General features: G+C 37.9%; 1 protein-coding gene across 1 annotated transcript in view; it reads right to left on the reverse strand.

Moving 5' to 3' along the window:
• Window positions 1-22,392, reverse strand: part of CD200R1 (CD200 receptor 1) — a 40,988-nt gene extending 18,596 nt beyond the window's left edge. Inside the window, exon 1 of the mRNA XM_017858607.1 lies at window positions 22,080-22,392. Coding sequence (XP_017714096.1) covers window positions 22,080-22,146 — 67 coding nt within the window. The 5' untranslated portion in view covers window positions 22,147-22,392. The remainder of the gene's footprint in view (window positions 1-22,079) is intronic.
• Window positions 22,393-25,066: the final 2,674 nt, after the last annotated feature.

Genomic DNA, 25,066 nt, shown 5'->3' on the forward strand with positions numbered 1-25,066 from the left:
TTTTAGACAGAGTCTTGCTCTGTCGCCCAGGCTGGAGGGCAATGGTGCAATCTCGGCTCACTGCAAGCTCCACCTCCCGGGTTCACGCCATTCTTCTGCCTCAGCCGCCCAAGTAGCTGGGACTACAGGCGCCTGCCACCACGCCCGGCCAATTTTTTGTATTTTTAGTAGAGACAGGGTTTCACCGTGTTAGCCAGGATGGTCTCGATCTCCTGACCTTGTGATCTGCCCACCTCGGCCTCCCAAAGTGCTGGGATTACAGGCGTGAGCCATCACGCCCGGCCAACTTCTATATTTTCTATCTGGATCCCTTTATTTCTTTATCTTGCCTAATTCCTCCAGCTAGAACTTCCAGCATTATGAGGAAATATTATTAACAACTTTATGCTCCCAGTACCATGTTGAATGGAAGTGGCAAGAGTGGGCATCCTTGTCTTGCTTCTGATCTTAGAGGAAAGGTTTTCCACTGTCCCCCATAAAGTGTGATGTTAGCTGTGAGTTTTTCATGTATAATCATTACTGTACTGGAGTACTTTCCTTCTATACCTAATTTATTGAGAATTTGTATCATGAAAGGATGTTGAATTTTTTAAAGGCTTTTTTGCATCTATGGAAATGATCATCTGGTTTCTGTTCTTCATTCTGTTCACGTGACATATCATGTTTATTGGTTTGTGTCTATTGATCCTTACATTCCTGGGATGGAAGTCCACTTGATCATGATGAATGGTCTTTTTAATCTGCTATTTATTTTGGCTTGCTAGCATCTTGTTAAAGATTTTCTGCATTTAAGTTTACCAGGGATATTGGCCTATAGTTTTCTTTTTATCTAGTGTCCTTGTCTTATTTGGGTGTGAGGGTAATTCTGGCCTTGTAAAATGACTTTGGAAGTATTCCTTCCTCTTCAATTTTTGGAAGAATGAAAAGAATTAGTATTCTTCTTTATATGTTTGGTAGAATTCAGCTGTGAAGCCAACAGCTCCTGGACTTCTCTCTGATGGATGATTTTTTATTACTGATTTAATCTCTTTACTTATTACTGTGATGTTCAATTTTTTTATTTCTTCATAATTCAATAGTGGGAGGTTGTATATGTCCAGGAATTTATCCGTTTCTCCTAGCTTATCCAATTTGTTGGCATATAATTGTGTTTATAACAGTCTCTTGTGATCCTTTGTATTTCTAAGGTATCAGTTGTAATGTCTCCTTTTTCATTCTCATTTTATTGATGTGAGTCTCTCTTTTTTTCTTAATTTATCAGCTACAGGTTTGTTGATTTTATTTATCTTTTTTAAAAGCAACTCATTTCATTAATTTTTTTCTATAGTTTTTCTAGTCTCTGTTTTATTTATTGATGTGCTGATATTTATTCTATGCTTCCTTTTACTAATTTTGGGTTCAGTTTGTTCATGTTTTTCTGGTTCCTTACGTTCAACATTCAGTTGTTTATTTGAGATTTTTCTTCTTTCTTAATGTAGGCATTTATTGCTATAAATCTTCCTCTTATAGCTGCTTTTGCTATATCCCATAGGTCTCAGTATGTTGTATTTCCATTTTTATTTGTCTCAAAAAATGTTCTTAATTTCTCTTTTAATTTTATTAGTCAATTGGTTGTTCAGGAGTATATTGTTTAATTTCCATGTATTTGTGAAGTTCCTCCTGTTACTGATTTCAGGTTTTATATCATTATGGTTGCAGGGGATACTTGATATACCAATTTTCTTAAATTTGTTAAAACTTGCTTTGTGCCTGTGATATTGTAAAATATACATTTGGGTTTTGACTCTGTTTCCTGATACAGAACTCCTAAAATCCTTAAAGTCTCCAAAATGATGTCTTTTGCGTGTGCTCGTTAGTTGACTGGTGGTTAGTATCTTCAGGATCGTGGCTAGTCACTGGGAAGACCAAGGCATGACAAGAGGGTTGACTTTCAGCCCCACCCTTCAACCTCTGGGGAGGGTAAAGGTGCTGACGGTTATGTTGATGACCAGTGGCCAATGGCTAATAAATTATGCTTATCTAATGACCTCCATAAAAACCCAAAGGACTGGGTTCAGAGAGTTTCCAGATAGCTAAACATATAGAGGTTACTAGAAGGTGGTGTACCTGGAAAGAGCATGGAAATTCTCTACCCCTTCCCACATGCCTTGCCCTATGTACTTTTTCATCTGTATCCTTTGTAATATCTTTTATAATAAACTAGTAAATATAAGTAAGTGTTTCACTGAGTTCTGTGAGCCGTTCTAGAAAATTAATCGAACCCAAGGAGGGGGTCATGGGAACTCAGACTTATAACCAGCCAGTCAGAAGCACAGGCAAGATAACCTGAGGCTTGGGATCTGATGTTTCCTTCAAGTAAATAGCATCAGAATTGAATGGAATCAGGATACAACCAGCTGGTGTCCACTGCAGAATTCATTGCTTGGTGTGTAGAAACAAACTTTTGGTCACGGAATTCATCAGTGTTAATTGTTATGGTGTGAGAGAAAAGGAAAAACAATTTGAGTTGTTTTTCCACTCACAAAGTGGTCTAACATATGATCTGTCCTAGAGAATGCTTCATGTGTGGTTGAGAAAAATGTGAATTCTGCAGCTGAAGGATGGGATGTTCTATATATGTCTGGGAGGCCCGTTTGGTCTACAACATAGTTTAAATGTGATGTCTCATTGAATTTTTTGCCTGGATAGTCTGTCCCTTGCTAAAACTGGGGTAGTGAAGTCCCCTAATGTTATTGTTTTGCAGTCCATCTCTCCCTTTAGATCTATTAATACTTGATTTTTATATTTAGGTGCTTCAGTGTTGGGTACATGTATATTTACAATTGTTATATGCCCTTACTGAATTGACCTCTTTATCATTATATAAAGACCTTTTTTGTCTGTCTTCACGGTTTTTGATTTAGAGTCTATTTTATCTTATATAAGCACAGTTATTCCTGATTGTTTTTTATTTCCATTGCATGAAGTATCTTTCAGTGCATGTGTCCTTACAGGTGAAGTGAGTCTCTGTAGGCAGCATATAGTTGGGTCTTAATTTTTTTTAACCATTCAGCCACAATATGTCTTTTGATTAAGAAACTTAATACATTTGCAGTCAAGGTGATTATTAATAGTAAGGACTTATGACTACTATTATGTAAATTCCTTTTTAGCTGTTTTGTAAATCTTTTGTTCCTTTTTTCCACTCTTACCATTTTCTTTTTGGCTAAGTGATTTTCTCTAGTATGTTTTGATTCCTTGCTTTTGTGTGTGTATATACTATGGGTTTTGTTTTGTGGTTACCATGAAGCTTACAAAATATCTTACGGTTGTAACACGTAATTTTAAGGTGATAATAACTTAACTTTGATAATTAAAAAAAGCTCTATATTTTTGTCCCACTCACCACCCACCTCCCAACATTTTGGATTTTTGATGTCACCATTAACATCTTTTATATTGCATATCCCTTAAAAACTATTGCAATTATTTCATTTGAAATCGTTTTTCTTTTAACCTTCAAACTAAAGATATAAGTGATTTGCAGACCACAATTACAGTATTAGAATATTCTGAATTTGACTATGAGTTTTATGCTATTAGATGTTTTTGCATAACTCATTAGTGTCCTTTTCCTTCAGCTTGAAGAACTTCCTTTAGGATGTCTTTTTAAAAATTATTTATTTCTTTATTTGAGATGGAGTCTTGCTCTGTTACCCAGGCTGGAGTGCAGTGGCATGATCTCGGCTCACTGCAACCTCCGCCTCCTGGGTTCAAGTGATTCTCTTGCCTCAGTCTCCTGAGTAGCTGGGATTACAGGTGCCCACCACTACTTACGAGTCAGGTCTGGTGGGAAGAAATTCCCTCATCTTCTGTTTATCTGAGAAAGTCTCTGTCTCCTTCATTTCCTAAGGACAGTTTTGCTAGTTACAGTATTCATGTAAGGTAGGGTTCATGTAGGGTTTTTCTTTTTTTTTCTGTACTTTAAATATATGATCCTACTCTTTTCTGGCCCATAAGGTTTCTGCTAAGAAGTCTACTTCTAGGCCCATTTGAGCTCCTTTTTATGTTATGTTATTGCTTCTTTTCTTTTGCTGCCTTCAGGATCCTCTCTCTACCTCTGATTTTTGACAGTTTGATTATAATATGTCTTGGGGTAGTCTTACTTGGATTGAATCTGATTGTACAGTTTTGATTTTCCTTTACTTGATTATTTTTATCTTTCTTCAGGTTTGGAAAGTTTTTTGCTATTACTTCCTTAAGTAAGTCTTCCATCCCTTTATCTTTCTCTTCTCCCTCTTGAACTCCAATGACTCAAACATTTTGCTCTTTTGATGCTGTCTCACAAATCCTGTGAGCCTTCTTCATTTCTTTTCATTCGTTTTCTTCTTTCTCCTATGACTATGTATTTTCAAATAACTTGTTTCAAGTTCACAGATTCTTCCTTTTGCTTGATAATTCTACTGTTGATACTCTACATTGTATTTTTCAGCACTAGGATTTCTGTTTGATTTTTTTGAAATTATTTCAGTCTCTCTATTAGATTTCCTTTTCTGGCCACTTAATATTTTCCTAATTTCATTGAACTGTTTTTCTTGAACTTTGCTGAGCTTCTTTAAAACAGTTATTTTTGAACTCTTGGTCAGGCTATTCAAACATCTCCATGTCTTTGTGGTTGGTCACTGTCACTTTATTTTGTCTCTCTGGTGATGTCATGTTTCCCTGATGGTTCTTGATCCTTGTGGCCATGCTCAATGTCTGTGCATTTGAAGAAGTAGGCACTTCATAGATTGACTCTGGGTGGGAATGCTTTCCAACAGTAAGCTTTTCCAGAGATCCTGGGAAGACCTACTGGCATAATCCCTATGTCCTAGATCACTATGGCCATTGGAGTACTAGGAGCATCCTAAGCCTAGTACTACTATGGCCAGGCTGGAATCCCTTGGCCACGAGATTGGTTTGGTGTTGGAGTTCACCCAATACCATGTAGCCACTGAGGCATGCCTACCTCTGAGGTTTGTTCAGAGACCAAGGACACTGTAGTCAGCTGACAGTGATACAGAGCGCTGATTAAGTTTGCCTCACATGGGTTATGGGTTCCCACCTGGTGCTGGGGTGGGTCTGGTGTCCACAGGCACCAGCCTGCTGTCAGCGGTCATCGGAGTCTTCCCAGTGCTGCATTTTACTCGGGTGGGTCCAGTGTTGGGGTCCAAGGCAAAGTTCCATGTTTATTTTCCCTCTTTCCCCCAAGTAGACAGTATTTCTCATCACACTGTGCTGTCTAGAATTGGGTAAGAAGTGACACAAGTAATTTAAAACTGTAGTTTTAAATTTACAAGAGATTGTAATTAAAACCTCTTCAAATATCTTTTATTATTAATACACTTATAACTAGGCACCGTGTTCTCTCACTTGGTTTCTTTAGCTCTTGTTAAGGTATTTTCATGTGCAAATAGTTGTTCAAATTGATGTTTATATAGGGGAATGATTGCTAAAGAGTTCTATTCCACCTTCGTGCTCCACCCTCCAACCAATCTATTGATTTAAAATAAAAGTGTTAAGGCAATTTTACAAAGAACTACAAGTTATTCAACAACACATGATGGAACAACTGGTTATACATATGCAAAAAAATGAACTTCAATCCTTTACACATACACAAAAAAATTACCTATAATTGGATTATTGGCTTAAATGCAAAAGTTGAAACTGTGATACCCCTAGAAGAAAATATATAAGAGCATCTCTGACTTTGACACAGGCAAAGATTTATTGGGACATAAACAGAACAAGCCATGAAAGAAAATTTGATAAATTGAACACTAACAAAATTTAAATATTTTGCTTTTAGAAAGATATCATTAAGATAATGAAAGACAAAACACAGAGTAAAAGAAAATATTTGCAATATACATATCTAACAAAAGACTGCTATGTAGAATATGTAAAGAACTGTTACAATTCAATAACTTTAAAAATCAATTAAAATCTGGGCAAATGATTTGAACAGACCCCTCATGAAAAATAGAAAGATATTAAAATGATCAATAGATTCATGCAAAGATGTTCAATATTAGTAACCTTAAAATAAATGCAGATATAAAACATAGTGAGATAATGATTACATACCTATAAGTATGGCTAAAATTAAAACGACCAATAATAAATCCTGGCAAAAATGTGGAGAAGTTAAAACTCTCATACATTACTAGTGGGAATGTAAAATAATATAAATTATACTGGTAAATTTCTGGCAGGTTTTTTTTTTTTTCAAAATTCAAACATGTGCCCACCATATTATCTGTTCATTCCAACTTTATCTAAGAGAAATGAAAACATGTCCACAGAAGACGTATGCGTGAATGTTCATAGTGGCCTTATTTGCAAATATTTATTCAAAATTGCCAAAAACTGGAAACAACTCAAAGGTCAATTAATAGTTAATCAGTTATCCATACAAAGGAATACTACTCAACAGCAAAAAAGAAAACACAACATTGACAAATCTCAAAATCATTCTACTAATTGAAAGTACAAGATATGCACAAAATAATGCATACTACATACTACAAAAAATACTGCTACTAATATAAAATGCTAAGTAATCTCTGGTAACAAAGAACAGATCAGTGATTGCCTGCAAATGAGGGTGAAGGCAGGGATGGACTAAAGATACATAAGAAATATTTTGGAAAATGATGAAAATGTTTTGTATCTTGTTTGTGGTGATGATTCACAGGTATATACAACTGCCAAAATTTATTAAATTACATGTTTTAAATTGATGCAATTAATTGTACATAAATTATTCTTCCATAAAGCTGAAAGGAGATAATGAAAAACAGCATCAGAAACATCAGGTTTTCACACACATAATATTAGAATACGCTTCTACACAAATAAACACAAAACTAAATACAAAGATATTTCACACTGAAAATAATGTTTAAAAAAAATTATTTCTGTCTAAGTCAAAGTCATCAGTAGAAGGAAGAATGCTTTCATGATTTTACTACTAGCGAAACCTCTTACTCACTTTGAGCACCAGAAGTTTCCTTTCCCAAATCATCAACATCCTATGCCTGAGCAAGCATATACACCCACACATAGAAACAGGCATGACGCTGCAAACCCACACTTCATGGAGATTTCCTCCAGTGAAAAACAATAAAAGGCTCTCAGAAACAGCATATGATTTTCTTGTCACGTTAAGCAGTTTTTATTTAATGTAAAATGCTGTGTTCTGCATGCTCTACTCTCTAAAAAACCTTAGAGATAGACATTTCTGAAACGTCACCATTCCTGTTAAAAACCCCTAATTCGGTAACTATTACTAACCAAAAGAGAGCGAGTATTATGCCATACTTAAATAGTTAACATTGTTGCTAATACTCATGTATTATTTCTAATGTATGGAGATGGAAAATAAAAAAGATGTTCTGCCCTTTCCTTCAGTTGCAGGTCTTCTGGAGGAATACAAACAGGTAAGTTAGGAGTCTGATCAATGAACTTCAACCTGAAACTTAACTTGGGGCAAAACTGTGGACTAACTAATGTGGTTATGACTTTATCAGGTAACTATATTAGCTGCAAAAGAGAATAGTGTATAATAGTTTATTTTGACATTTCTATGGACATTTCTTTATAGGACTTGGGGTCTCAATGCTGGTACTGAGTTAAGTAGAATTCATTCTAATTGCTTATTATAAACTTTACTGTTATTTAAATGTTAATGAATTTACTACAGTACTTGTTGGAAGGAAGAACAATTAAGATAACATGCTGTGAGACGTGTGAGGGAGAATGTTTTCATTTGAAAACCATGTTGTATTTCATACTGTTACAGTGGCAAACATTAATTTTACAGGAAATTCGGCCGGGCGCGGTGGCTCAAGACTGTAATCCCAGCACTTTGGGAGGCCGAGACGGGCGGATCACGAGGTCAGGAGATCGAGACCATCCTGGCTAACACGGTGAAACCCCGTCTCTACTAAAAAATACAAAAAACTAGCCGGGCGAGGTGGCGGGTGCCTGTAGTCCCAGCTACTGGGGAGGCTGAGGCAGGAGAATGGCGTAAACCCGGGAGGCGGAGCTTGCAGTGAGCTGAGATCCGGCCACTGCACTCCAGCCTGGGCGACAGAGCGAGACTCCACCTCAAAAAAAAAAAAAAAAAAAAAAAAAAAAAAAAAAAAAAAAAAAAAAAAAAAAAAAAAAAAAAAATTTTACAGGAAATTCATACTAAAAGTTTCTGTGTTCTACCGACAGTACTTCAAAAATTAGAACACAAAATTAATATACATTGAAATCTAAAAATATCATGGCATTTTGCTTGAGGAAACCAAATAAAATTATTTCACTCTACATTTGGTGAGTCAAGCTTTTAACCCTTGAAGTCTATTTTCTTTCAAACTTCAACAAGTCTTGAAGTTTCAGTTTCTTTCAAACTTCAAAAAATCTTCAAAGTTATTATAACAAATGTAGAGATGAACCACTATGAATTATGCATGAATTAAGCATTAAACAATTTCTAATGGCTTGAAAATATGACTTTTACTTCTTCCTTTCTTGCTTCTTTCTTGGATCTTTTTAGATAACTAAATGAATTATATACTCTCATTTTCCCTTCAGCAAAACATGTACTATCATTTTTGGTTTTGGGAGTATTTTTTTGAGGCAATTACTGTCAAAAACTCCAAAACTAGTTAATGAAGACAAACATATTCCCTAACCTAAGGCAGATGTTGTACAAATGCTTATCACTGATCATAAAGGACAACATGTTCAATGGATATTTAGACATTGAATACCTATGCATATTATCATATGCAAAGATATGTACTAGGATACTAATTCTAGCATTGTTTTCCAAAAAATCTGAAAACAGTTTTGAAATTGTAGTTTAAAAAAACTGAAAACAACCAAAAAGTTTATCTGTAGGGGCCTAATTAAATGTTATCAAATAATATATAAGAAGAGCTTTGAAAACCACAAAATATCATTAAATTATCATTTTTTAATGCTTATAAATGAAGATGCAGTGCTAAGTATTTTACCTGCATCATTGGACTTAATCCTTATTGCCACCCCAGACACTAGGTCAGGTATTATAGGTAAAATCTCCAAATTTTATTATTAACTGGCAGCTAGTTTTTTAAAAAAATTACATGCTCAGCTAAAAGTGTCTGCAAATCCATGGGCTGCCAAACTGCAGTCTCTGATGTTAGAGAAAAGGCCAAAACTAGAGCCTTGAAAACATTTATAATTAGAGATCTCTTGGAGGCATTGCACTTAACAAAAACAATGAAGAAAAGTAGGATGTAAATGCAGTGCCATAAAGCCAAGTGATATGGTTTGGCTGTGTCCCCACCCAAATCTCATCTTGAATTCCCATGTGTTGTGGGAGGGACCTAGTAGGAGGTATTTGAATCATGGGGCAGGTCTTTCCCATGCTGTTCTTGTGATAGTGAATAAGTCTCACAAGATCTGATGGTTTTAAAGACAGGAGTTTCCCTGCACAAGCTCTCTTCTCTTGTCTGCTGCCATGTAAGATGTGCCTTTCACCTTCCACCATTATTGTGAGGCCTTCCCAGTCACATAGAACTGTAAGTCCATTAAAACTCTTCCTTTTGTAAATTGCCTGGTTTCAGGTATGTCTTTATCAGCAGTGTGATAACAGACTAATACAGCAAATTGGTACCAGAAAAGTGGGGCATTGCTGAAAAGATACCCAAAAATGTCAAACCGACTTTGGAACTGAGTAGCAGGTAGAGGATGGAAGAGTTTGGAGGGCTCAGAAGAAGACAGGAAAATGTGGGAAAGTTAGGAATGCCCTAGAGATTTGTTGAATGGCTTTGGCCAAAATGCTGATAATGATATGGACAATGAAAGCCAGGCTGAAGTGGTCTCAGATGGGGATGAGGATCTTGTTGGGAACTGGAGCAAAGGTGACTCTTGTTATGTTTTAGCAAAGATGCTGGCAGCATTTTGCCCCTGCCCTAGAGATTTGTGGAACTTTAAACTTGAGGGAGATGATTTAGGGTATCTGGTGGAAGAAACTTTTAAGCAGCAACGTATTCAAGATGTGACTTGGGTGCTGTTAAAGGCATTCAGTTTTATAAGTGAAGCAGAGCACAAAAGTTCAGAAAATTTGCAGCCTGACAGTGTCATAGAAAAAAAGATCCCATTTTCTGAGGAGAAATTCAAGCCAGCTGCAGAAATTTGTATAGGTAACAAGGAGCTGAATGTTAATCCCCAAGACAAGGTGGAAAATGTCTCCTGGGCATGTCAGAGGTCTTCACAGCAGCCCCTCCCATCATAGGCCTGGAGGGTAAGGAGAAAAAAAATGGTTTTGTGGCCAGGTCCAGGATCCCCATGCTGTGTGCAGCCTAGAGACGTGGCCCCTTGTGTTCCAACTGCTCCAGCCATGGCTGAAAGGGGCCAACACACAGCTCAGGCCGTGGCTTCAGATGGTGCAAGCCTCAAGCTGTGGCAGCTTTCATGTGGTGTTGAGCTTGTCAGTGCATGGAAGTCAAGAATTGGGGTTTGGGAACTTCCACCTAGATTTCAGAGGATGTATGGTAATGCCTGGATGTCCAGGCAGAAATTTGCTGCAGTGGCAGGACTCTCATGGAGAACCTCTGCTAGGGCAGTATGGAAAGGAAATGCAGGGTTGGAGCCCCCACACAGAGTCCCTACTGAGGCACTGCCTAGTGGAGCTGTGAGAAGAGGGCCACTGTACTCTAGACCCCAGAATGGTAGATCCATTGACTGACAGCTTTCACTTTGGCCCTGGAAAGACCACAGACACTCAACACCAGCTCATGAAAGCAGCCGGGAGGGTGACTATACCCTGAAAAGCCACAGGGACAGAGCTGCCCAAGACCATGGGGACCCACCTCTTGCATCAGCATGACCTGGATGAGAGACATGGAATCAAAGGAGATCATTGTGGAGCTTTAAGATTTGACTGTCTTGCTGAATTTTGGACTTGCATGGTGCCTGTAGCCCCTTTGTTTTGACCAATTTCTCCCATTTGGAATGACTGTATTTACACAATGCCTGTACCCCCATTGTATCTAGGAAGTAACTAACCTGCTTTTGATTTTACAGGCTCATAGGTGGAAGAAACTTGCCTTGTCTCTGATGAGACTAAACTGTGGACTTTTGAGTTGATGCTGAAATGAGTTAAGACTTTGGGGAACTGTTGGGAAGGAATGATTGATTTTGAAATGTGAGGACATGAGATTTGGGAGGGTCCAGGGGCAGAATGATATGGTTTGGCTGTGTCCCCACCCAAATCTCATCTTAAATTCCCACGTGTTGTGGGAGGGACCCAGTGGGAGGTATTTGAATCATGGGGGCAGGTCTTTCCCATGCTGTTCTTGTGATAGTGAATCAGTCTCACGAGATCTGATGGTTTTAAAAATGGGAGTTTCCCTGCACAAGCTCTATTCTCTTGTCTGCAGCCATGTGAGATGTGCCTTTCACCTTCCACCATTATTGTGAGGCCTTCCCAGACACATAGAATTGTAAGCCCATTAAACCTCTTTCTTTTGTAAATTGCCCAGTCTCAGGTATGTCTTTATCAGCAGTGTGAAAACAGACTAATACACCAAGTAAAGAGGAAGTTTCAAGACAGGAACAATCAAGAATAAAACATATGCAGAACAGTCTTAACCTAAGAATTAAGAAGCCTTATGATTTGGTAACAAAAAGGTCATCAGTGACCTTAAGATCTGAAAGAGAGTAAGTTTAACAAAGAAGTACAACAGACACATGAAAAAATGCTCATCATCACTAGCCATCAGAGAAATGCAAATTAAAACCACAATGAGATACCATCTCACACCAGTTAGAATGGCAATCATTAAAAAGTCAGGAACAACAGGTGTTGGAGAGGATGTGGAGAAATAGGAATGCTTTTACACTGTTGGTGGGCCTGTAAACTAATTCAACCATTGTGGCAGACAGTGTGGCGATTCCTCAAGGATCTAGAACTAGAAATACCATTTGACCCAGCCATCCCATTACTGGGTATATATACCCAAAGGATTATAAATCATGCTGCTATAAAGACACATACACACATATGTTTATTGCGGCACTATTCACAATAGCAAAGACTTGGAACCAACCCAAATGTCCATCAATGACAGACTGGATTAAGAAAATGTGGCACATATACATTCTGTGCATGGAATACTATGCAGCCATAAAAAAGGGATAAGTTCATGTCCTTTGTAGGGACATGGATGCAGCTGGAAACCATCATTCTCAGCAAACTATCACAAGAACAGAAAACCAAACACCACATGTTCTCACTTATAGGTGGAAATTGAACAATGAGAACACTTGGACACACGAAGGGGAACATCACACACCAGGACCTGTTATGGGGTCGGGGGAGCGGGGAGGGATAGCATTAGGAGATATACCTAATGTAATATGGAGTTAATGGGTGCAACACACCAACATGGCACATGTATACATATGTAACAAACCTGCACATTGTGCACATGTACCCTAGAACATCAAGTATAACAACAAAAAAAGAAGTACAAGTGGAAACCAGATTGAAAGGGGCTGATCAGAGGTAATGGAGTCAACAAATGCAGACTTAGTCTTTCAAGAATGCTGACCTTGAAAGAACGGGAGAAATGACACTGGTTTCATCCTTTCATGTTTAACTTGAAAGACAGAGAGAGATGGAGCAACATCAGGAACTATGACGGATCAAGAAGATATTTAACAGGCCAGGTGTGGTGGTTCACGCCTGTAATCCCAGCACTCTGGGAGGCCAAGGCGGGCGGATCATGAGGTCGACAGATGAAGACCATCCCGGCCAACATGGTGAAACCCCGTTTCTACTAAAAATACAAAAATTAGCCGGGTATAGTGGTACGTGTCTGTAGTCCCAGCTACTCGGGAGGCTAAGGCAGGAGAATTGCTTGAACCCAGGAGGCAGAGGTTGCAGCGAGCCAAGATCACACCACTGCACTCCAGCCTGGTGACACAGCAAGACTCTGTCTCAAAAGAAAAAAAAAAAGATTTAATAATAGAGGGGAAGACAGCACATTCATAGACAGGAAGAGGGAGAGCCGGAAGTTACAAGAATGAGGAAGCTAACTGGTCAAGCAGGATCCCAGAGGTACTAGAAGGAATGAGACAAAAAGCAGGTTTGCTTTTGGAAAAGATTGATATTTCATCTCTAAGAGGGGAACAAAAAGGTTAAGAATTATTACAGACACAAGAAACATTTTGAGGAAGCAGGTTAACAAACACTTGTTAGTACCTACTTAGTGGCAAGTAGCTCGGCAGAGCTTAGGAAATGGCAGCTTGAATGAGGCAAGGTTACTGCTCTCAGAAACCTTACCATCTGTGGACATTAAAGAAGTCCACACTGGACAATGGTAAATCAGGAGGTGAGCAGCTGTCTGCAAAGGACATGAGGATAGTTGGGGTGATAAGGAAACTAGAAAAGACTCAGAGCAGTGTTCTGAACCCTGGCACCCATCAGAATACCCTGAAAAGACTTGTGAAAGTCTAGATCCCTATATACTAGAAAAGTCTGATTATGCAGGCTTAAGCTCTAAAGGCAATCTTAGGCTCTATAGGGAATTCTGTCTGGCAACTACCTTAAAATTACTGGTTTAGAACCATTCCTGGGGAACAACTAGGGAAGAGCCAATTAAAGATAAGTAGGATAATTTTGTGAAGAATTAAAATAGCTAGATTTTATTATTGGGGACCTGTAAACATTTACCATTTGGACATTTTCTTTCAAGAAATTATCAGCACCACAAAATGAATCATATAAGCAGATATTCTCATATTATGTAGTGGATAAACCTTTTAGGAAAAGGTAGCATTCTTGGTAAAGTAACAAAATGGCAGAGAAAAAGAAAAGAAATTACTAAACACCTTAAAACTACATAAACACATACTGGTTGGAAAAATATTTCTTCCAAATCATTGAAATTTCTCAAATAATATCCTTTAAATACACTCAGTTTTCCCCTATGTTGGTAGAAAAAAAAAAAAAAAAACTTTATTAGATGCTACTTCCTCTTCTAGCTAGGATCCCTTCTCCTTTCTTCGCTGCCTAACTTCTAGAATGAGTGGTCTGTGCCCACAGCCTAAATTTCCTTCCCACCCACTCCCTCCTCAATACCAGCAATCTCGCTGCTCCCACATCTATCCACTCAAACTGCAATTTTCAAGGTCACCAGCCCTTTTATACTCAAGCTTTTGGCCTCTTTTCAGTGCTGGCATTCCTAAGTTGTTGGTGGATTTTAATACAATTAACCACTTTCCTCTCCTTCTAAAACCCCTTTCCTAGCCTTCCCACTTACACCATGCATTCCCTTCTCTGTCTCCTTCCTTATCTTCCCTGCCTCCTCCCATATCTTTTCTGCAAGCTATCTTTCTCCTTGGTCATCGTAATGTCAGTATTCACCAAAGTCTCAGTTGCTTTTTCTCTTTACAATTTCTCTCCTCTTGCTCCTCAATCCCTTGAACTTCAACTAGATCTCTACACAGGTGATTTCCTCTTGTTTTCACCACTCCGGTCACAGTTTAGCTCCCTCTGTCCTTCAGTAAGCCTGTTTGACCTGCCTGGAATGTAAGCCTGTTTGACCTGCCTGGAATGTTCATCCCTCAACTCTTCTTACCTCACTGTTTCTGTTCATCTTCATCTTAAACATCACTTCCTTGGAGAAGCCTAACTTGATCCTCAAACCAGATTAGACTCACCGATTACACATATCTATGTCACCCCATATTTATCCTTATGCACTTGCACATTATTTATCTGCAGTAATTGATTTAATATCTATCTTTCCCAGCAGATTTAAACTCCATGAGAGCAGGACCTGTGTCTGTCTTGATCAAATGTCCACAGCATGAAGCACAGTGACTGATACATGACAGACACTCTAAATTACTGGTTGACAGAATAACCTGCCCACATTTTAGCTCTGACTTATTTTCCTAAGCAAAATCTCAAACATTTAGCTAAAATTTATCCCCACTTGAATACTTGCTGTCATTTCAAATGTATCACATCTAAAAGTCATAGATTTCCTCCCACACACTTGCCCCATCCCTTTCCCCTCTAATTTTTGTACTATGAAGGTGTTCAAAACTCAGCTCACACCCCAGAAAGCTGTGTGATATGATTAGCAATCCCAAATACACGCTTGGGCTTTATTTGTCCCATGTATAAAATGAAAGATTTTTAATTAGAAGGTTTCTAAAGTACTTCCTTTCTGAAGGCTTTATACTTCTTAACAGTGTCATACATCTCCTTCATTTCACAAATGAGGAAATTACTGTCAAAAGAAGTTAAGCAATTTCTAAAGATGAAACAGCTAGTGGTTAGAATTACATAACTGATCTTTAGAACCAACACAGAGTTATATTCGTATTAGAAATTGGTATCTATTGGTATCTAAATTAGCATCTAGAAATTTTACTAGAAATTATGGAAAAGAAGAATGAAATTTTATTGAGAAAAGTGAAATGTACCAAAACATCCAATGCATGGATAAAATTTAGAAAGCAAAAAGGCATAATAATATATTCAATCTTAACATCCAAAACAATATAACCATTAAGTCAATATTAGTTGTAAAAATACAACAATATTGTTGTAAAAATACAATAATATTTTAAAATATGTATATTTGAAGAAAGTTTCACTTCTTTATGGGCCAGTGAGTTTCCACAGGTAAGAACTATAAATTGTGGACAAAATATAAAAAAAACTACCCGAGGTTACTAGAAAGTGGAGTAAGCAGAAAAATTCGTGAACGGTGTCAATGCTTGGAAGAAGGAAATAAGGACTCAGAGTTGTGGGTGTAGGTTCCCATTATTTCCCCATTTTTACTGATGTTAACCCCAGAGAGGGCTGCGGATATCACAGTAGGCAGCTAAAACTCTAATAGAAAACCCACAGTTTTCTGAAGAACCAGCAGGCAGATTTTAGGGCAACCTTACTCTCTGAAAAGTGGTAAGAGTCAGAGTAAATGAGTTCCAAATTCTGCATACACTCTACGCATATCTCTGATGACTCTAAACCACACATTGCAGATTACAGTCAAAGCAAATTAGCTACCCGTAAAAGAACTGAGATTTGAGATGCTGTTCAAGGGGTAGAGTTTGCAGTTTGAGTCCAACCCAGTAAAATATCAACACAGTAATATAACAGAATCTGTGTAACATTCAAAACCCAAATAAAACTATTTAATTACAAAGAACAAAGAAAATGTGGCCCATTCTTAGGAGAAAATACATTAAGGGACACCAACAACTTCAAGCTGACCCAGACACTCGAATTCTCAGACAAGAGTCTTAAAGCAACATTCAGCTATGCTTAGTGACATAAAGAAAAATACACTCACGATGAATGAATAAAACACAGAAAATCTCAGCAGAGAAAAAAAACTTTTAACAAATAAACGGAAATCTTAAAATTGAAAAATACAGTATCTAAAATAATATATTAACTAGGGCTTTACAGAAGAATGGAGAGGAGAAAGGAAATTGTAATTGTCAGTGAACTTGAATATAAAGCAATAGAAATTATTCAATCAAAAGAACAGAAGGACAAAATATTGGGGAAAATATATATAAAAAGAAAACTAAGAACTAAGAGAACTCCTCACTAGCAGACCTACACTACTAGCAACAATAACAGAAATTATTCAGGATGAAAGAAAATAATACCAGGTAGAAACCTGGAAATTCAAGAAGGAATTAAGAGTATTAGAAATGACAACTAGAGTGGACATAGTATGTGCCACCAACAATTGCCTTTGACTTTTTGTTCCTGCCACTAGGATCACTGTCAACAGACCGTCTTCAGTTTTCAGCCTCTCTAGGGATGACTTCAGTTACTTTGACCAAAGTCAGACCCCTTCCAGGGGAGCCCATATCCAGTGACTGATTTAGATGGAGATATAAAGGACCAGCCATTTTTATTCAATGCAGGGCCTCTCTAAGGCGACTCTAGCTCCTGAGCTCCCTGTGGGGTCAGGTGAGGGTGTCAGTTGGTTGAGATTGCAGGTAGACTTCTCCCTCTGCTCACAAGCATCCTGTACACAAAACTCTATCTCAGAGTCTAATTTCTAAGAGAACTTGCAACAGTATCAATAACTCAACGTAGCAGAGACTTTTAAAGAAAATTATTTCTTCAAAAGTGGAAAAACTGGCCAGGTACAGTGACTCATGCCTGTAATTCCAACACTTTGGGAGGCCAAGGCAGGAGGATCACTTGAATCCAGGAGTTCAAGACCAGCCTGGGCAACATGGGAAAACCCTGCCTCTACAAAAAATACAAAAAAAAAAAAAAAAAAAAAATTAGCCTGGCATGGTGGTGCACACCTGTAGTCCCAGATACTTGGGAGTCTGAAACAGGAGGATCACCTGAGACTGGGAGGTGAAGGCCTCAGTAAGCCATGATTGCACCACTACACTCTAGCCTGGGTGACAGATAGAGTGAGACCCTATCTCAAAAAAGAAATGGAAAAACTTTTAGCCCTGCTTTAATCCTGGAACTCTTTGGTATTGCTTTCCTTAAATACAAACCAGATTTTGGTCTTAGAATGGGGTCTAGGCATATAAATTCTAGCGAGAAAAACTCTGAAGTTGCTTGCTTAGTGTTAATGCATGAACAATGTCATTTCTTCCTGGGAAAAAAAGGGCTGATTGTGACTGTGCCTATTGTATGAATTATATAAATCAGTGATATTTATTACTATTATTATTATTTAAAAAGTAATGATTGTTGACTTGATTCTTAGGGGGTACTAGCATCACACAGTCCAAAGCTATTTTATAACTACAGATCTGCTCCCAAATTCCAATCAGAAATTGACAAATGTATGTGAGTGATAATAAGGGAGAAGATGCAAAAATGTGTTGAGGGTTACCACATTTTAATCAATGTACAGGTTAATTTTTCAGACACAACATAAAATCAAACAACAACTGGGTCATTTTATTAACTAAACACCATTAACTGAAATATTCATGACCTTACTGGGAGAAAATTTATCTACTGTAAACTCTCTCATTTGTTCCCATTACCTTATTGCCATCCTCAACCTACTAGCATCCCTATATATAATGTCTCATCTTAATCCTCAATTTCAGAAGAGTATCTCCTCCTACATGAAGTTAAGCACTCAACTGATACTCCACTTTGGCTCCCTTCCTGTCTCTTCTCAGATCTTCCTATCTTTTATAGACTGGAAAGAGATAAGTATGGTTCTTAGAGCCCAAATCCAAATATCTCTAGTGCTTATTCTAATTTTTTTTTTTGTTCCTATGTTTATTCTGTTTGTGGGATGGATCATCTACTTCATGAATGATTCACAAACACTAGAGTTTTCTATACAGTCATCCCTCAGTGTCCTTGGGGGATTAGTTCTAGGACCCTCAGAGATAACAAAATTCAAGGATGCTCAAATCCCTAATATAAAATGGTGTAGTACTTCATATAACCTACGCACAATCTCTCATATACTTTAATCTCTGATTGCTTATAATACCTAATACAATGTAAATAATATACAAATAGCTATTATACTGAATTATTTAGGAAATGACAACAAAATCTGTACATGTGCAGTACTAATGAAATAATCTATTTTTTCCCTTTATATTTTCAAAAGAAGTTGGTTGAATCCAGGGATGCAATACAGAGGGCTGACTGTATTTCCAAGTATCTGCAGGAATTTTCCTCCTACTTGTCCTCCCTTCCTCTACTGAACTTAACATCTTCCTCCACAACGTAACTCCCTTCTCAGTCACATATATATCTCAGTGGCATCACATAACTTTTTTTCAAATGAGAACCCCAGGGTAGAAGCTCTTGACTCATGTTTCAAAATAAATATTTTACCTAGTGCCACTGCCACTCAATGGGACACTGTTACCACATTATTCTCCAAAAATCCTACTCAATTATAAATTTTCCTGTTCACCAAAGAACAGATGGCTCCTCATTGTCTACTGACTAACACCCAGGTTCTTTTATTGAGCTATTAAGGACCCCCAAAATCCAGCCTTATTTCCTATTATCATTTAACACACAATCTCTGTTCCTACAAGCTACAGCTCTTTCTCTCTCTCTGAAGCACCTTGCATTTGCACATGCTACACATCCCATCCTTCCAATTCCTTTTTCTGCATTTCCCCATTTATCCAAACCTGTCATTCAAAGCCTAGCTCAAGACCCATCTCCATAAAATCTTCCACAACTCCAACCCACTGTAATTTCTCCCTGCTTTAGATTTGTCCTAGTTTCATATACAATTTCAAGACTTACTGATTTTAAATGTTCACCAATTGTTTCATCTTACCTTTGTCTTTCTAATTTAGATTGCTAATAACTTTTAGGCACTATTCTACACACACACACACACACACACACACACACACATTAATAAGGACTTTTAATTAATTGCTTAAGCATGAACATTTAGAGAAAAACACACCTATAAAGTATTATAACGTAAATTCTCAAATACTGCAAACTAGAAAAGGAAGATGGCACTAAAATTATTAATAAGGACAAAACCCTTCTTTTGCGCAATTGTTTTTAATCTTTTTCCATTGTTTGCAAATCTGCCAAAGCTACCTTAGAGCCTTGTCTTGATTTTTATCTCCTCTTGTTGTTACTGTCTGTCCTCTAGTGGAAGACAACAATAAATGAATAAAATTAGCCCAAAGAAGGAAAGAAGTGGAGGGTTCCTTTTCAGTAACTCATAATCACAATATCAGTAGCTTTTATAAAAGATGGAATAATTTTAATTGGAACACCAAAATATAATTTGAACATATACAAAAATATCTAGAAGACAATAGGGCTAAAAGAAGGGGAAAGAAGTGGCACTGGGTATGGGGAGTGCCCAGGAAGGGGACCAGGTACAAGGCTGGGAATATTGCTCTGATGTGCATAATTTAGGTTGTTTTTATTTTTCCCCTCAGGTTTTTTCTAGATAAATCTTGTTTACTAACTACCAAGCTGCTTGAAGTTATAAGCAAATAAGTAAACAAAAATACGGAAGCCAAATGAATACTATGTTTTACATTTAAATCATTAGCTCCCTTGTTCCTTTGTGAATTTACCTTGTACAAAATTGTTCCCTTGTTCTTTCTGTTTGGCAATATTAATAACATAGCAGTTTTAGCAATAAAGACATAAAGTCATTTCCCCAAGTGGTGTGCTTCACATTATTCTAAATCATGTCATGGTAAACCTATCACACCAAATCACTACATGTAAAGTAATATTTTTTTTACATCTTGATTTCAAACATTTAATAACTTTACAATAACATAAGCATAGACCTCATGATCTGATATACGTAGTCTTTCCCAGTTGTGTTCAGAAATAGTTTCAAAATTTAAACTTTTCAACCTTTAAAATTGAAAATTATAAATTTTGTTTTAATCATTTTTTTTTTTTTCCTTTTCCCAGAAGTAACAGTGCAATGTGACATAAACAGCTCCTGGCCTATCTGGCTGCCCCAGCCAAGCTGGGTCCTGCACAAGTTTCTAGGAGAGCTTTCTACAATGAGATCTCAACTACTGAAAGGTTCAGATCACTTGACTATTGTAGGTGAGGAATAGTCTATTAAGGCTAAAACTAAGTATCAGCTTGACTTTTTTCACTGATGTTCTTCAGTGAAAAGCACAATGGTTAAATAATGAGGAAAATTGCCCACTCAAATGTTTAGTGTTGCTTACTGATGCATATCATTGCTGATTGTGATTCTGCCGCACACTAGTCATATCTAACCTTGGGCAAATTATTTTACCTCTCTACGCCTCCGTTTCTACCTTTGTAAAATGGAGAGGTGTCTTCCATGTCTAACTCACTGGGTTGCTGTGCAGATCAAAGGGGGAAAAGCATGTGAAAATTCTCAATAGAAAGGTACAGTCATAGAGTATAGTTATTTTGCATGTGCTCACTAGTAAGATTAACATGTGGAAAGTAGATTTTTTTGCTGGAAGTCATTCAGAAATTAGGAAAAATGCCTTTTCTTCTTTCAGTTATCAAATTATAACATTTAAAACCAACTATACTCTTCCCTTGCAGCTGCTCTGTCTACTAAAAGTGAAACCTGAAAACTCCCTCCCACACCAACTCCTAACCTTCTACAGTGAAACCAGGACACCCCCACAGTGGCCCAAGTTCTCTATAACTTCTATAGGAACCTAGATGTTGAAGAGTGTGTTCTCTAACTCGTAGTGTCTCTTACAGCCCACACATCTTGAAGATAAATACAGACATACATCACAGACACACCACTATAACTGTAAGCATATTATATTTTTTAAGTGCCTAATCATCAAAAGTGACAGAAAGCAATAAACTGTCCTCATCTATGCTACTGGCAATGTGGACCTAAATGAGTCAGGGTTCTTATTTTTTAAGAAAAAATTTAAGACAGAAGAGGCTGGGTGCAGTGGCTCATGCCTGTAATCCCAATGCTTTGGGAGTCTGAGGTGGGAGAATCGCTTGAAGCCAGGAGCTCAAGACCAGCATGGACAATATAGCAAGACTCTATCTCTATCAAAAATTTTAAAAATTAGCCAAGCATAGTGGTACATATCTGTAGTCCTAGACACTCAGGAGGCTGAGTGGGAGGACTGCTTGAGCCCTGGAGTTACAGGCTGCAGTGAGCCATGATTGCACCACTGCACGCCTGCCTGGGCAACAGAGCAAGACCCTGTCTCAGAAAAGGGGGTGGGGGCAGAGAATAAGATAAAGAGAACCTAAGTGCCTTTGATTGCTGCTAGTATGTATTTGATTTATCCTGCCTTGTTCAAAAAACAGGAAATAAGGAAGCAGGCAGTAAGACAAATTATAGAGATCTGTATATTGTAGTAGGATACAAAGTAAAATAAGCAAGACACCGGAAAAAAAGGATGATAAAGTAAACTAGATATGGGAGTAACCCGTATTTAGCAACCCCCTATATCTATTATTGCAATTGATTTGCATTGCCCCAGAAGACAGACAAAAAATAAACTAAGGAAGATCTGAGACCAGGTTTCTCACTGTTCTCCCAAAGAGAATTCAAACTTACCAGCCACTAAGAAGACAGCCAAAATCAACAGTAGCCCTAGGTTAGCAGTTCTCCAAGGGCAGAGCATTTCTGTTTTCTCTTTTTCTGCCCTTCACTCAGTACTTTTCCTCCACACAGGTACAGAAGGAACTGTGTGCATGGTGAGACCCTCTCTGGTCAGCTTCTCGGTACAGGATCCTCTTACCCCATCAACAGTGGGGCACTCCCTTCCTTCTAGACCCTTCCTTCACGTCTATGTGGTTTAGCCTGGTTAGTAACTTGGACGAACGAAGCTTTTCTCTGGAACTTGACACAGCAATAGATTTCCTGTATGAAGCCCTGAAGCAAAGACGGAGGAAGCAGATTGATTGAATTATCTCTCAGCTCATTGGTTCTCCTCTCACTTCTGCTGTACACAGATAAATTTTACAGTAAGGCACTGAACATGTCCGAGATAAACAGATTGTCTAAACTTGCACCAAAAAGTAAAACAGAATATTGATCTATTTTGGCCCATCCTTGTAAATTTCCCATTCATGATAACTTTTAGAGGCTTTCTCCAGGTTCAAGAGCTTTATGGCCTTAGTATTCAAGTCTGGAATACAGTATTTTTCCTTGAAAATTATTGTGTGAAATTACTGTCTATAATGGGAGTCAACACACAACCCTGTAAACATCATAAGTGTATTAGCTTCCTATTGCTACTGTAATAAATTACCATAAACTCAGTGGCTTAAGACAACATAACATTTATTATCTTACAGTTCTGGTGATCAGAAGTCTGAAATGGACCTTAGGGGACTAAAATCAAGGTGTTGGAAGGGCTGCACTCCATCTGGAGGCTCGGGCAGAATTTGTTCCCTGTCCTTTCCAGCGACTTGAGAATGCCTGCATTTCTTGGCTTGTAGCTACATCATTTGGACTTCTGGTCCACCGTCACATCTCCTTCTCTGACTGTGACCCTTCTGCCTCCCTTTTGTAAATACCTTGTAATTATTTTCAGTCCACCCAAATAATCCAACATGATCTCCTAATTTCAAGATCCTTAATTTAATCACATCTGCAAAGTCCTTTTTGCCACACAAGGTAACATACTCACAGGTTTCAGTAATTCGGACGTAGGTATCTACCTTATTGGGGGTGAGGGCATTCTGTTTAACAGAACTCAGTACTCATTGCCATTCAGTTTCACCTTTGGAGAATCAGACTGATCATTTTAACCAAATTACAAATAATCACCTATCTTTTAGTTGCCACACATCTGGAATTCAGACTTCCCCCACCACCAACAAACGAACAAAAAAAAAAAACCTCTTCCTTAATGTTGCTAGTTACTACGCTTTTAAGTTATGTCTGAGAGAGGGAAAAATATTCTATATGCTAAGAATTTTCTACCCCAAGGCAAAACTATACAGGAAGGGGAAGAAAACATTGCAAACAGGAAAAAGATAAAACAGCATGCATTTTTTTTTCTCAGTTAGCAGTTTCATCTTCCTTCTTGCCAAACATTATAAATATTTCCCCCCTTCCCCTTCTCAAGCTTTTTTTCCAATTAATTAATTTGATGAAGACAGTGAAATCCGGTCCTTGAGGGCATGGAACTCTTGAGGGTATGAGCTATGACAATGGGAAGACCATAACAAAAAATGTCTTCTCTTCTGTCTAATGTTTCACCAGGTGTTGGAAAATTAGTGAGAATACATCAGTTAAAATACGGGTAACATTCTGGTTTTCCACCACATAGCAGTTAAAGTTGGCCGGGAGTAGTGGCTCATGCCTGTAATCCTAGCACATTGGGAGGCCGAAGAGGGCAGATTGCCTGAGCTCAGGAGTTCAAGACCAGCCTGGGCAACATGACACAACTCCAAACTCCATCTCTACTTAAAAAAAAAAAATTAGCCAGGTGTGATGGCACTCATCTGTAGTCCCAGCTACTTGGGAGGCTGAGGCATGAGAATCGCTTGATCCCAGGAGGTAGAGGTTGCAGTGAGCAGAGGGAAGTTAAAGTTAAAATTCACACTGGTTTAGGATACAGAGAGACATAGGGTTAAGTTTCTGTTGTGCAATTACTAGTCCAGTGATACTGGGACAGTTTCTTACTCAAGTTTGTATCTGTTTATGTTATATTGACATTAGCTTTTCTCATGTCATCAAAATTCTTGGAGATCATTTATTTTAATATCTGCTCAATGACATAGCCAAAACTAAACCACAGAAGGGCTAAATGGCCTAGGGCCTCAAAGCGATTTGTTGGCACAGCTGGGAATAAAATGTGTTATATTTTCTAGCCCTGTGTTCTTTTCACTCAGCTCCTCTACTTTGAAATTTCAGGCAACAACTTTCATAGACACACTCCAATGCACTCACCTGAGGTCAGACCACAATCTGCAATCAGCAGTTTAAGAATCAAGTGATGGGTATAAAAAAACCATAAAATTCGCAAAATAGATTTGGCAGGATGACAGTTTCTCTCCCTGGTCCCTCATCCTCTCCACCCCCAAACCACACGCCTGTAACCTCTCAACTCCCACCTTCTACCTTTAATGGACCATGAATGTTTAAAACAATAAAGGGACTAAAAGTTTGTTAACATAATCATCCAAGACATGCCATAAAAGTGAGTATAATTAGAGAAAGATGCGTCTGGTAAATGCACCTCTCCAAAAAATCTAAAGGCCCCAAATTCTCCCTGGTTGGGTCCCTTGGGCACAGGACCCAGGAAGCAAAGCAAAAGAGTGAAAAAGGATCAAGAGACAGGTGTCGTTCAAGTCAGAAACCCAAATCTTTTACTCTACCAGTTTTCCAATTCTCCTTCAATAATACCAATTAAGAATCATAGCATAAGAGAAACAAACAGAATAATGTAATGCCAATTAATGTTGTAGCCACAACAAAAAGACACAGAAGCTTTAGTAAATTAGAACTACTTTAGGCCATAAAGCCCCCAAACCAGCATGGTTCGTTTACTCAATTTATTAACTTCAATAAACTGAAAATTGATGTAGGTA

Source organism: Rhinopithecus bieti, unplaced genomic scaffold, assembly GCF_001698545.2.
Source record: "Rhinopithecus bieti isolate Rb0 unplaced genomic scaffold, ASM169854v2 scaffold_45617, whole genome shotgun sequence".
In the NCBI taxonomy this organism is placed as follows: Eukaryota; Metazoa; Chordata; class Mammalia; order Primates; family Cercopithecidae; genus Rhinopithecus; species Rhinopithecus bieti.